We start from the raw sequence: 14,439 nt of genomic DNA, 5'->3' as shown, positions 1-14,439 counted from the left end.
ACAAAGCGCCTATTATGACCCCTAACCACCTATCCTCTTCTTCATTGCTACGAAGTGCCTATGGTGCCCCTTGACCACCTAAACTTCACCATAGTCTTCCTCCCTACTGTAAACCACACAGGAAACATGACCCAGATAGGCTTTCTGTGGACAAAGCATTTTTATGCATATGCTTTATGCTGTACCAGCTCGCTGAGCAGCGGTGGCAGAAAAAAAGCGAGATGAACTGCAACAACTCGAGGCAATGAATGCCAAAGCAGTCAGAGGTCGCTCAGGCCTCCGTTAAAGCATGCCCTTTGTACATGGCCCCTCAGTCGGTGTTAGTGGACCTCGTTCTAGGAGCGGTTGGCCCGGAGAAACGAAAGGTCTGATCACGGGCTGAGGGTTTGGCGGCAGGCCAAGGTGATCTGTTGTCACACAGGGCATGCCGCTCTGCCACGGTCACCTCGGGACTTGACCTTAAGCCAGTGCTGAAGTGGTCTTCATATGGAGGAAGCCATGCGGCTGCGTCTGCCATATGTCCCCAGGAGCCTCGGAAAAATCTTTCAGTTGAACCCTTTCTCACTTCTGTATAGCACCGACCGGACACACTCTCTTCTTGAAGAGGCATGTTGAACTGAGTCCATCCCCGTACCGGAAAAGAGATACTCAGACCGTGGCCGAGATTACTCTCTCCCAGTTGACCTGAAGACCCAACTGGCTGTGGAGCACTCGAAGGTAAGGACTCTACTGTACTGATTCTTTGAACTTTGAACCATGACGCGAGCCTGGCAAGCCAGATCTACATCAAGATGTTGGGTCTCATAACTCACCATAGACGCGGCTCAATCCGAGGGCCGGGATAATCGGCTGTCTTTCAAATTCCCTCTGCACGCAATAGGACAGCGCTCCAACCAACCAGAGCGTTTTCCCAATAGCGGAGCTAGTTGATAGATTCAACTTTTGCCGTATCTGACCGGCAAAACTACGAACACATCTTCCTTTTTTTAAGAATGACTTAAGTGCCGTTCTATGCTCTTTTCTCAAAGAAAAACTTAACTCCAAGTCCTCCAGAGTTGCGGCCAAAGCCGATTCGAAAGACTGTTCTCCAGCAGCTGCCATTCTTTGTTTTCAAGTAGCAGGTAACCGTCGCAACTCTGTCATCATATGTTAAAGCAACAACATGGAACTTTTCCTCTGCGGTCGCCCTACAGGTTGGAAGCGGAATTGTCCATTACCGCTGTCGTAAAATGATTTACGGTTACTGTATATGAAGCATGCAGGTTTTTTTCATATGGGCAATGATAATATTATTAATCTTCCCCCTTTCATAATTTATACATGTTTAGTAGACTAAACATTTTAACTCAAACATTTGCGATTTGCATGTCGATTGCAATGCTCAAATCTGAACGAGAATGATAGCGATAGCATCCTAACCATCTAAAACTACCATGTTAGTGTTTACTAGCTACCAGATTGATAATTCGCTTATCTACTAGCTGATTCATGAAGATAAATAAATGGAGGACCAGATAGTTTCCGTAACGTAGCCAGGCAGACAACAGATTAGAAAAACTAAAGATAGTATGCAAGCAATTTACAGTTACTTACTAGTTCAACAGCATGACGGCCAAGTCAGCATCGGTCTGGTAACTCTCCTCCTCCATAAGCTAACGCCAGCGAGCAAACGCTCGACCAATATTGATCCTCGTCCTGCCTTTCAGTTTATCACTCTCCCTTTTCCTCTTCCGACTCTACTCCGACAAAACCTTGGACTTCTTACGTTTCGCTGCTGCTTCAGCCATGACGAAAACAGACGTACGAAAACAAACGCGCTGGTTGGCCATATTTGAGGAAGTGGTGGGCAAAGTGACGTATGCCGTAAAGCAGTCGAATTTTGTAGTTCTTTTTGAGCGCTGGTTACTACCCGCTCCCCGAAGTTACATAGTGCCAGTAAAAGCGATACAGACCCCGTCAGGCTCTGGCAGACGTCTCATTCAACCTATTGTAAGTCGATGTACTATCACAAGGGTCTTGGAAATATATTATGAAGGTTGAAAAGTTACATGTTGTTACTTTAAGCCCGCCCCGCCAACTCTATACACGACGTGATTGACCTGACCCAATTTAGGTTTTTGCAGCTGCGAAAGTCAATGGAGAGTTGCTAGACTGCCCTGGCTGCAAAATACATTTTGCTGCCGCTTGGGTGCGTCTAGATTTCTAGGCTACCATGACCAGGCTACCATGCTTGTATATAAACAACACTTTAAGTTAAAATACACGGACACATGGAACAATAACACACATGATCCTTTATTGTTAAAGAGAACATCACAAAAGCAAACGTTAAGAACAAACTTTACAGTGAAGTAGGAGACATCTTGACATGCAGCAAAGGGTCAAAGGTCGGGGTCAAACCCAGGCCCGGTGCACCGAAGAGTACACCTCTACATATGAGCGCACGCTCCAGCATCTGAGCGATCCTTTATCAACACCAAATATCTAAACTAACCTGCAGCTGACGGCAGAGTGAATGAACCACGGTCATGGATTCGAGAGTAGAGATTGTTCTTGATATTTGAAAAATAACTCTTTAAACCACTGATCGGTTCATGATTTGAGAAAACACGATTCATAAAAGCCGTCCGAACTTGTGGATGATCACACGGGTCAGGATATGAAAACACAAAAGAAAAACAGTTTTCAATTTCATAATTTACTACATGACATGTTCTGGCTGCTTCATAAGCAAAGAATGTAGCACCAGTTTTAACCATATCTGAATTGATCTTGTAGGTCTTGTATTCCTTCAGCAAATGATCCAGGTGCCGTAAATACACATCGATTGCAGCTTCGATTACATGAACACAGTCTGATGCAGGTTTACCAGCCTGAACATCCAGTCGAGCGCCATGGATCAACATCTGGACTTGGAAGGCGGCTCCGTTGACCCACATCTTGAGCCCACGGGTGTTCATCTGTCCGTCATCCAGCAGTGAGTGTCTGAGGCTGGTGAGATGGAAGCTCAACTTCTGTTCCAGTCTCCTTATTTCGTCCCGTAATTGTTGGTCTTTCTTCATGTAGATTTCATGGCGGTCCACATACTCTGACATTGTGTCTCGGACACTCGAAGCTTTCTCTTCCCCAAACACACGTCGTATCAGGCTGTATGTTTTATCACTTGTCTGAGTTCCCCCGCTCTTGATGGCGATCTCTATGATCAAGGAAATCACCAAAGCTCCAATTCCAACAGCATTCGGGACTGAAGTCAGTGCACCAATGGCAGATCCAAAACTGCGGGCGTAAACCGGCACCGTGTTGAGCATCTCCTTAGAGTAAGCCTGCAGCACAGCGTTAGAGTCGGAACCAGAATATTTCAGCAGAGACTCATCTATGCCTATATCTGGAAAGATGCATGATGCAAACTGTGAAACGCCTTCATAAATCTGAAGAGCAGACCTGTCATAGTCCGCTTGTGAGAATGAGGTGGTTTGGCCCATGATTGTTCCTCTCGATCTGTGATCGCTCACACAGAGCTCAGATGTCCCCCGACCAGCAGACTGAACACTAGAATCAGAATACTGAGAAAAAATCCAGCCAGCTCCATCACATATAACCAGGATTACAACAGCCAATCAGAGCTCTGGAAAACGGTTAGGTGTATTTGTTGACTTGTCTCTAAAGTCCAATGTGTTCAAGGTCCAGAAAACCAACTTGTGCCGCATGAATCTACATTTATAGTTTATTCAAACACAACCCTAATGCAGTGATTAGAGATTGTTCCTTCATGTGCATTATACGTGTTTTATAAGCTCCTTAAATAAAGGAAACCTTCACAGAATCCACATCAGAAACAGGACAACGCCAAAAACATGATCAGGATATTGACTTAACCCACGTCAGCATTTATACTGTACAATATTCTGTGATAAACGGGATTCTCTGACTTTTATTTACGTCTTATAAAGGCATCATGTGTTTAACTGGATCTGTGCAACCGAGGATTTATTTTGTGAATAGTTATTTTTGTTTTAAACAAGTTTATTAAACAACAATATAACACACACATATACACAAACACACACACAGACACACACACACACACACACACACACACACACACACACACACACACACACAGAGACAGAATCAAAAAGACACACTCTCTCTCACACTCATACACACACATAAACACACACACATAGACACGCACACAAATGCACACACGGACACACACAGACATACACACAAATACAGACATGCACACACACGCAGACACACACGTGCACAAATCAATCAATGCATCTCATTTACTAATTTGCATATTGAAGGGTTACAAATTTTAAATCCATTTCAAATATGCTTCCATACATAACCTCACGGTAAAGAATATTGTATTTAGCGTTTAAGGTTGAGATAATGATTCTGCTCAGCAAATATGCAATTCCTGTTTTCTCCTTATTGTCTTTAATTATTGGTTTAAAAAAACGCCCACAAAACCTCTCACAATACAACTTTAACATCGTAGGATGTCCTGTTACTTTATCCTTGACAGTAAAAGACCTGGGTGTTATACTAGACTGCAACCTGTCTTTTGAAAATCATATTTCATATGTTACAAAAACACCTTTTTCCACCTTAGAAACATTGCTAAGCTACGTAATATGCTATCAGTTTCTGATGCAGAAAAGTTAGTTCATGCATTCATGACCTCGAGACTAGATTACTGTAATGCTTTATTAGCCGGTTGTCCTGCATCCTTAATAAACAAGCTACAGTTAGTCCAAAATGCAGCCGCTAGAGTTCTTACTAGATCAAGAAAATATGATCATATAACACCGATTTTATCATCACTGCATTGGCTACCTATAAAGTTCCGTATTAATTACAAGGTATTGTTACTGACTTATAAGGCCCTAAACGGCTTAGCTCCAGTCTATTTAACGGATCTTCTATCGCCCTATAATCCATCGCGCTCTTTAAGATCACTAAATTCGAGGCTTTTGGTCATACCTAGGATATCCAGATCCACCAAAGGAGGGAGAGCATTTTCACATTTAGCTCCAAAACTCTGGAATAGTCTTCCTGATACTGTTCGTTGCTCGGACTCACTCTCCCAGTTTAAAACTAGATTAAAGACGCATCTCTTCAGCCAGGCATTCATATAATACTTTTAATCTTACAGAGCCACAGCCCAGACATTGAATGGCTGGGCTGATTGGATTGAGACTGGTAACACGCTGGAATCAGGCAGGTTCCATAACCTGTATACTTAATTTGCATGCTTTGTTCAACCTCAATGTAAATCCCTCCCCCTAAATGTCTATAAATTTGCAAGGCAACTGTCTTGAGTTAGACTTGGAAGAACACTACAGATGACACACAGCGAAGATCCCAATAAATCACTTCTGCTTATCCCAACATCACCTGCTCTTGCGTCGATGAAAGAAAACTTTCCAACAATATGCATAATTCACATAAAAACAACAGTAACTTTCACACTGATGATGTGTTCATTGGCACGAGGGCGGGGCAACCTGTCACTCACATGAGATCAGCCAATAGCAAACCACAACCAAAGCACCCACATTTGTTCTTCTTCCAGAAGCGTTTCACTCGGATATACGACGCAATGTAATACTAAAAATGAATGCCCTTATATGGAGATGTGTGGGCGTGTTTTATGCAAATTACTAGCCTGAGGTATGCAGACGCTCATTTACAATACTACAAACTAGGGGTGTCACAATATATCGCAATACAAAAATGCATCAATATGTATTGTGTATAGTTCAGAGTTTTAATGTCAGTACTTCATTAAACTATTATATATCTATATTGTCCTGTGCTTTGGGTTTGGTATAGTATCATGTGTCTTGGAGTATCGCAATGATATGGTAAGGTGAGTTCAGTATGGTGATATGTATCGAATTGTGACATGAGGGTATCGTTACACCGCTAATACACACTCATCAACATTACAGTCACATGTGTGTGTGTGTGTGTGATCCAGACGAGATGCTCTGGAGTCTCACCTGGAGAGAGTTTGATCAGCCGGTTGTTCAGGCCGCCGTCTCCGTCCACGATGTAGATTTCTCCAGAGCTGTGAATGAAGATTTCTGCCGGCTGGTCGAACTGGAGCGGACTGAGAGAAGATCCGGCTTTCCCGGGGGATCCCAGAACCCTCAGAAGCTTCCCGGTGGGAGAATACTGCTTCACTGTGTGTCCGAACGGCCCTGAACACCAGAGAGCCAGTCAGCGTTACTCACACACTCACACAGCGCTTCACACAGAGCTTCAGAGCAGCGTTACAGAGAGAACTGGAGAATAATGCAACAGAGTCTCCAGAAGAAGATAGCGTCACAGTCTCTACGAACATTAGAGACGAGCAGTTTAACGACACCGATGGAGATCTGAGGAACTGATGGAGGAAAACCACTTTAAAATTCATCATGAGTCATAATCATAAATACAGTGATGTTCACAATAACAGTTTACATAAATAAAAGAATGATTTAAAATATGTTTTACGTCTGATAGACACTTTTAGATTAAATATGCCATTCTTATTAATGGAGTTAAACACTTAAATTACATCAAATCGTGAAAAAAAAAAAGTTCATATTCTAATAAATAGTAATATTAGTAGTGTATGCGCTGCTGACGAACACTTCTCCTGAGGCGTGATGTGTGTTAATGTTCTCTCAGCGCATGATAACAGCAGAACTCATGGACTGAGGAAATATGATCAATAAGGCCTTTCTGTTTCCATTAAAAATATAAAGCAATTAAAAATGCTGTTTGGCCAGTGGAAAAGATTGAGAAAAACTTTCTCTGAAATGTATTTAATATTAGAATATTTGATTTATTTATTGAAAAACAAGGCGAGGATCGGCTACTAAATGCTCCGTGTCTCATATTTTCCTAATGTCTTGTACTGTTAAACATGGGATCACGTGGATGAATATGCATATGCAAATGACATGCAGATGAGGTTATGCACAGTAAAACGAGGCGTTGTAAGCTCATATATGGTTATTTCGGGAAGAGACGCGTGTTCACAATCTTCCTCTGACTGGGTTTATAAAGGGAATTTGGTGTACACTCACTTTTATAAGTCTGAATATTGCTGCCGTACGACAGTTTAAGGTTTCAGCGCTCGTACTCTTATAATGAGGATCCCACACACAGGTTTATAAACGAGAGCCCTGGAGAGGAGCCCAGAACCCACCGTTCCCCACATCCGTGATCCACAGCGTCGGATCGGCCGAGGCGTTGGCCAGGAACATCCCATGAGGCATCTCCAGAGAGCTGGTGTTCCAGGCCTGCAGGAGCTCTCCATCCGTGCTGAAGACCAGGACCTTCGGGATGTTCTCGCCTCTCTGCCCGGAGAAACACACACACACACACACACACACACACACACACACACATCAGGATCAAGCCTTGCGAATGATGCACTCAAAACATACAGGGAATTCTGACTTTGTTTCTCACAAGAATGACTTTTTTCTCATAATGTCAAGTTATAAACTCATAATTGCAAGTGTGCATCTTCCAAATGTGACGCTGTCTAACCATTGGGCGTAAACACATAACACCATAACACATTCACAATGGAGAATACGCTTACACACACATACAGCAACGAAAGGGTTAAATTATAATACCACACATGCACACACACTGTGTTGTAGATACAGATACGGTAATAAAATGCTTTATAACACCACATTAATCATAATGAGGCACAACTGTCAAAACTGACACTTCAATAGAAATGTGAAGAACTGACATGTGATTGTAAATTGTATGATAGTGATATTATATTGTCTATGTATGAACTATACATCTGCGTTAGAGAGTAGATGACGCATGTGCTAGTATGAGCAGCAGAGGACACTCACTGGCTTTAGTTTTCCACCAGTAATCTCCACTAAAACAAGGCACATATCCATTTTAACTCCATTAAATGTGCTTACAGACACACACACTCTCATGTTTCAGACGTAGATATAGATTGGAATAAACGATAGATAAGAAAATGTTTAATCCGGAGGCGGGTTGCATGAAGCTAGCTGAACAAACTCAGAGTTTCAGAGCCGGTTTAGAGTCTATCCTGGGTTAGATCAGGTTCAGCCGTCTCACAAAGCTCTGTAGAAATGGTGTCTGTCAACTCAGGCTTGATCTAGAGTTTGCGATTACCTCTGAGGCCGCGCAACTCACTTCTCTTCTGAAGATTAAGAGATCATTTGGAAAATTATTATGAAATTAAAAGCATTTATAAGGCAGGAATAAACTCTGCTGCTGCAGAGAACGTTTGAGAAGCAGATGAACAGAAAATATCTATGTCAGTGCATGATGTCAATCAAAGAAATAGACCAAATACTTATTAGTTCACAAAGAGCTCAAATGAATACACGTTGTTTAAAAGCATTATATATGAATGCATGTATTATATTTATATTGATTTAGCAGCAAAAATAATATTACTTGTCAATTAATATAATTATATGAATTTAATATTAATGTAATAAATAGTTAGCAGCAAAAGAAGAGATATTTTGTCTCTAAGGTTCTTCACTATAAACTGCAGTATTTGGAGCGAGAGATGCAGGGGGCGTGGCTTACAGATACATGTCAGATTGCTCACAGCTGATTGGTCCAGTTTGGGTCTGCAATCTCTAACCCAGAATAAAGCCTGCACCGTTAGCTGTGTAGCAAGTTACCATGGCGATGAACACCGCTAAATTTGCTGAAACTGATCTCAGACCTGGGTATCACTGAAACCCGCTTTGTGCAACAGGCCACAGGACTTCCCTTAATTTGCATAATTTTTTAGATCTCATTATCATCATAATGTGATATAATTACAAAATTATATTTTACTACAAATGAAGTGGTAAACTTTGAAAAAATATGATTATTAATGTAATTAAAATAATTGTATAATGTTTAAATGTGAATCCAGAAGCAAAACCTGTGAAAAGAACTATATTAGTGAGCAGAAAGAGAGATGAGTGGTCCTCTGCTGCCACCCGGTGGTTATAACGGCAATTTCAGTGAATTTATCACAGAAATATAACATTTTTCACCTTTTTAACTGTTATAGAGGCACCTATTGCCAGATCTCTGTACAAGTTTGTCTTCTTGTTTAGAGTCATAAGTCAAATTTACTTTTCTGAGCATGCCTTGAGGAGTTACAGGCTTTCGGGTGCACTTGGTCAAGCCCACATACTGAAGTGACCCTATTATAGACACACCCTTTTTTTTTTAATTATTGACCTAGACTAGAGAGTCCAATAGAGTCTCAGCACCTCACACTTGAACCTCTAAATATAAAAAACCCTTAAACTTATTTTACTTCAGCTAGCTGCCAAGGCAACATTTCCCATTTTCAAAATAGAAAGAATAAAAGTTAATTAAAATATATAGAATTAATTAAAATGTACAAAATTAATGAAAAAAAAAATAATGTTCTAAAAATGACAGAAACAAAATATTATTACTAAAACTGAAATTGCATGTGAAATAACAATGGAAAAATATAAACATGAAATCTAAAATAATGATACTAAAATAACTGAATCTTATCTCGTAATTCTGCCTTCTCCCCTCAGTAGTGAGTGTGTGTCGAGCTCAGGTCAGAAGTGTGTGTGTGCTCCTCACCTGCGCCACATAGACACGCCCCCTCAGGTGATTGACAGCCACTGCGAACACCTGACCGGTGAACAGCTCGGGGTTTCTGGGCCACGAAATGTCCAGTTTATAAAGCGCGCGCCCGGAAACCCGGAAGTCCGCGTGAGATCGCGACGCGATCTGGAAACACAGCATACATTCATTTACTAATAGCAAAAATAATAATAATAATAAATAATTAAAAACATTAATTTAATAACTAGGGTTGTAACGATAATCTCATGTCACGATTCGATACATATACTGAACTGTTGCGATAATTCATACTGAATTATTGCGATACTCGAAGTGATTTGATACTGTTGATTAAAATGCTAAATTTGATCTTTTATTGTGTGTGTAAATGAACAGGATGGACTCGGTGCTGAAACCCAAAGCACAGGACAATATAGACACCAGAATAAGAATATACATGATCATGAAGCTGAAAATACAGGATTATTGTAGATGAATATGCTGGATCTCTGTCACTGACTAGATATATCTACAGTAATGTCGGACACTTTTACTGGTAACACATCAGACATCTGGCATTATCAGGACACACAAATATTCCCCCACTGCATTATTATAATATTCAACATATATAGTTGTTTAATGAAGACACTAAAACTCTGTGAACTTGATTTTTTTCTTCACATAAATTTTATTATAAACATCACCATCCACGACCATCCATCTACATGCATTTTTGAATAGCGATATATTGTTACACCCTCCTAATACACCATGGTGTTACCAGAGTATATGGCATTCTTATAGCATTCGTCAGTTTATTTGTTTTTTCGGCTCACAGACAAGTACCATAGTACTAAATATACCATGGTAATACACTATTTTTAGATATATACTATGGTATTCTTATGGTATTCATTAGTTTGTTTGTTCTACTTACAAAAACATTTAGAAGCTACCATAGCACTACTCTGAATGCATAGTAACACCATACATGGATATGTACTATGGTATACTTTGAAATAACACGTAGCATCGTTTCATATTTAATCTCCGGTGACCCCGAACACTCACGTGAGAGCTGATGGCGCCACACATGAACATGATGAAGAGGAGTAATGCCATGGCAACAGCAATTAAACAGCAGTAATTACGCCTTCTCATAGAGATTAATATAATAATCGATCATCTCCAGTCCAGCGGCGCAGCACTTCCTGTTTTGATCACATGACGACTCCTCTAACCTCATTGGTTCACACTGACAGCGGTGCGGTGACGTCACATGCGATCGAAAAACATCTTAATAATAATAATAATAATAACAATAAAGGGTTAAAAAAACAGCTCAATCTTATTCAGATTCAAACTGAGCAAAAAAATGTAATTCGCTGCAAACGCTGATATTTATATGAAAATCTGATGCTTGTAATGCAAATCGATGAGATCTTAGTAGAGCAGATGCTCACATAAAACGCATTTAAATACAAGTATTTGCCAATAATGTCTTAGTAAGATATTATTCAAATGCTCAGTTTTATGATCAAAGCTCTGTAGTTTAAAACGTCATGCAATTATAAATTTGCATATCAAATGTGAAACAGAAGCTTTATAGGATTAATAAGCCAAATATGATATCAAACTAATGAGGAAATATGTTCCAGTGTTTGTTTTGGCTGTTGTGGATAATATATATTATGCAAAATCAAACTGGCCTTTTAGTTTCTATCATGAAGATGAAGATGATGAAGATATAGTAAAGAATGCACAGGCCAGATTTTAGAGTCTGATCGGGTCAAACGTTATTTTACTGGCATTAAGATACTATTATAGCGTTTATTAATATTATAAATCAGTTTTATTTTTTTATTATTTTCGGTATGCATTTTACTTTAGTTAATGTTTTAGTAATTTAGTTGTTTGTTTTTGTCATTTTTAGAAGTGTTTTTATATGTCTAATATCGTTATTTTAGTACATTAACCCTTTCCCTGCCATCGACAGAATATTCCGGCTCTCCATGTTTCCCCTGTTAAACAGCAGGGGGCGCTATCACACATCTCCTGAAGGAGTACAGTAGGAGTACAGTATCTCTTGAACGGTACACTCCTGATCCACACACAGGAGGAGGAGAAAAAGAAGCGAGTGATGGAAGTATTGCTGACGCACGTCTCAAATATCTTGAGAAAATGCTGGCGGGGAAAGAGTTAACTTAAACTTAATTAAAATTAGAAACATTAAGATACTTGAATAGTTTCGCTTAAATTTACCTTTTTTAGTCATATTTTTTGTCATTTTGTTGTGTTTTTGTCAGTTTTTAAAAAAAATATGTCTATATACACTGTTGTTCAAAAGTTTGGGGTCGGTAAGATTTTTTATGTTTTTAAAAGAAGTCTCTGCTCACCAAGACTGCGTTTATTTGATTAAAAATACAGCAAAATATTATTGTAATGTAAATCAGCAGTACAATTAAGTACAACTGATGAATAGAAAGTTTAAAATAACAGCATTTATTTGAAATATAATCTTTTGGAAGATTGTAAATGTCTTTATTGTAACGTTCGTTCGATCAATTTAATTCATTCTTGATAAATAAAAAGTATTAATTTCTTTTCCACAAAAAAATAAAATAAAAATTCTTACTGACACCAAACTTTTGAATGATAGTGTTTAATGTTACAAAAGATTCTATTTCAGATAAATGCTGTTCTTTTGAACTTTCGATTCATCAAAGAATCCTGGAAAATTAAATGTATCACAGTTTCCACAGAAATATGAACTGTTTTGAACACTGATAATAATCATAAATGTTTCTTGATCATCAAATCATCATATTAGAGTGATTTCTGGAGGATCATGTGACACTGAAGACTGGAGTAATGATGCTGAACATTCAGCTTTGATCACAGGAATAAATTACACTTTACTGTATATTCACATAGAAAACAGCTGATTTACACTGGAATAATATTACACAATATTACTGGGTTTGTTTTATATTTTTAATCAAATAAACGCTTGGTGAGCAGAGACTTCTCTTAACAACATTAAAGATCTCACCGACCCCGAACTTTTGACTGGTAGTGTAGGTTTTTATTCATTTTTATTGCATTTTGCATAAGTTCGGGTGTGTGTGATCAGATGATATGTGTGTGTGTGTGTGTGTGTGTGTGTGTGTGTGTGTGTGTGTGTTCTCAGTGGAGATCCAGTAGGGTTATGAGACTCAGAGTGTGTGTGTGTGTGTGTATGTGTGTGTGTGTTTGTGTGTGTGTTCACAGTGGAGATCCAGCAGGGTTATGAGACTCAGAGTGTGTGTGTGTGTGTGTGTGTGTGTGTGTGTGTTCTCAGTGGAGATCCAGCAGGGTTATGAGACGCAGAGTGTGTGTGTGTGTGTGTGTGTGTGTGTTCTCAGTGGAGATCCAGCAGGTTTATGAGACTCAGAGTGTGTGTGTGTGTGTGTGTGTGTGTGTGTGTGTGTGTGTGTGTGTGTGTTCACAGTGGAGATCCAGCAGGTTTATGAGACTCAGAGTGTGTGTGTGTGTGTGTGTGTGTGTGTGTGTGTGTGTGTGTGTGTGTTCACAGTGGAGATCCAGCAGGTTTATGAGACTCAGAGTGTGTGTGTGTGTGTGTGTGTGTGTGTGTGTTCTCAGTGGAGATCCAGCAGGTTTATGAGACTCAGAGTGTGTGTGTGTGTGTGTGTGTGTGTGTGTGTTCACAGTGGAGATCCAGCAGGTTTATGAGACTCAGAGTGTGTGTGTGTGTGTGTGTGTGTGTGTTCTCAGTGGAGATCCAGCAGGTTTATGAGACTCAAGAGTGTGTGTGTGTGTGTGTGTGTGTGTGTGTGTGTGTGTGTGTGTGTGTGTGTGTGTGTTCTCAGTGGAGATCCAGCAGGTTTATGAGACTCAGAGTCAGCGGCTGAAAGTCTTTAATGTTTTCTGTTGCTCTGATCTGATCATGACAGACTGAGCTGTATGCACTGAGATCATCTGAACATGACCGTACGGGGAAGAGATGCCTCGTGGGAGTCCGTGGTGATGCATTCTGGGACGTGTTCAGGCTGTGGTCGTGTCACTCCCGTACGCTGGCGGAGTAAGAGAACTGAGGGAAGTGAGCGCATGACCCAGAATCCTCCACACCTCGACGGCTCGCTGGAACAGGAGATCAACAGAACATCAGCGTGACGAGAGGAGCGGAGACGATCACACACACGGCACACTCCTACAGCGCGCACTGCAGGGACACGACCGCAGCGCTCGACAAGGCCGACTTACAGAACAACCACATCAGCGTACTTAGTGTACACTACAGGCTATATTGGGGGGGGGGGCATTGCAATCTTTAAAAATAAACACAAAACAAAGTAATTGTGTTTCTCTCATCATTTACACTTCGCATCATCATATGTGACCCTGGACCACAAACCCAGTCACGAGTTTATTTGTGGCAATAGCAACAATACACACTAGGGGTGGAACGGTACATGTAATGTTATTCTTATTGAACCGAAATGGTACGGGCGTCACGGTTGGGTGCGTAAATTTACACGGAGAATACACTCTATAAAAATAAATAAAACTCGCGTGCAAATTAATTCATGTAATGCGGAACTACTGTTAGATACGCGGGTTCTTTAGGGACACCTAATCTGTAGCTCCGCCTTAGCTCTGAAGCTCTGTGGCTATAATGAACAGGCTGCGATGTAAAGATTGCAATGCTGGAATATGTTGTGTGTGTGTGTGTGTGAGTGTGTGTGTGTGTGTGTGTGTGTGTGAGAGAGAGAGAAACAGAGAGGCGCGGACGCGATCGAA

The 14,439-nt window shown here is 40.4% G+C and overlaps 2 protein-coding genes across 3 annotated transcripts in view; both read right to left on the bottom strand.

The window, feature by feature from the left end:
• LOC311076082 (NHL repeat-containing protein 3-like) overlaps positions 1-14,439 on the bottom strand; it is an 82,513-nt gene that overhangs the window by 27,791 nt on the left and 40,283 nt on the right. Inside the window, exons 1-4 of one of the 2 annotated variants that reach the window (XM_084103964.1) lie at positions 10,711-11,810; positions 9,652-9,801; positions 7,214-7,364; positions 6,018-6,218 (exon numbers count right to left, since the gene is read on the bottom strand). The exons of the other annotated variant lie outside the window; for it this stretch is intronic. Of the exons in view, the coding sequence (XP_083960090.1) occupies positions 6,018-6,218; positions 7,214-7,364; positions 9,652-9,801; positions 10,711-10,800 (592 nt within the window). The 5' untranslated portion in view covers positions 10,801-11,810. Of the gene's footprint in view, positions 1-6,017; positions 6,219-7,213; positions 7,365-9,651; positions 9,802-10,710; positions 11,811-14,439 lie in introns of those variants that run through there. 2 annotated transcript variants of the gene reach the window in all.
• LOC311076598 (RAC-beta serine/threonine-protein kinase-like) overlaps positions 13,533-14,439 on the bottom strand; it is a gene marked incomplete at its 5' end in the record, with an annotated part of 16,476 nt that continues 15,569 nt past the window's right edge. The window contains one exon of the mRNA XM_084104934.1: positions 13,533-13,779. Within this exon, the coding sequence (XP_083961060.1) occupies positions 13,700-13,779 (80 nt within the window). The 3' untranslated portion in view covers positions 13,533-13,699. The remainder of the gene's footprint in view (positions 13,780-14,439) is intronic.

The sequence above is a fragment of the Abramis brama genome (assembly GCF_963993115.1).
Source record: "Abramis brama genome assembly, chromosome: 25".
NCBI classification, from domain to species: domain Eukaryota; kingdom Metazoa; phylum Chordata; class Actinopteri; order Cypriniformes; family Leuciscidae; genus Abramis; species Abramis brama.
The sequence above is the reverse complement of the archived record's forward strand: the minus strand, read 5'-3'. Positions and strand labels throughout refer to the sequence as shown.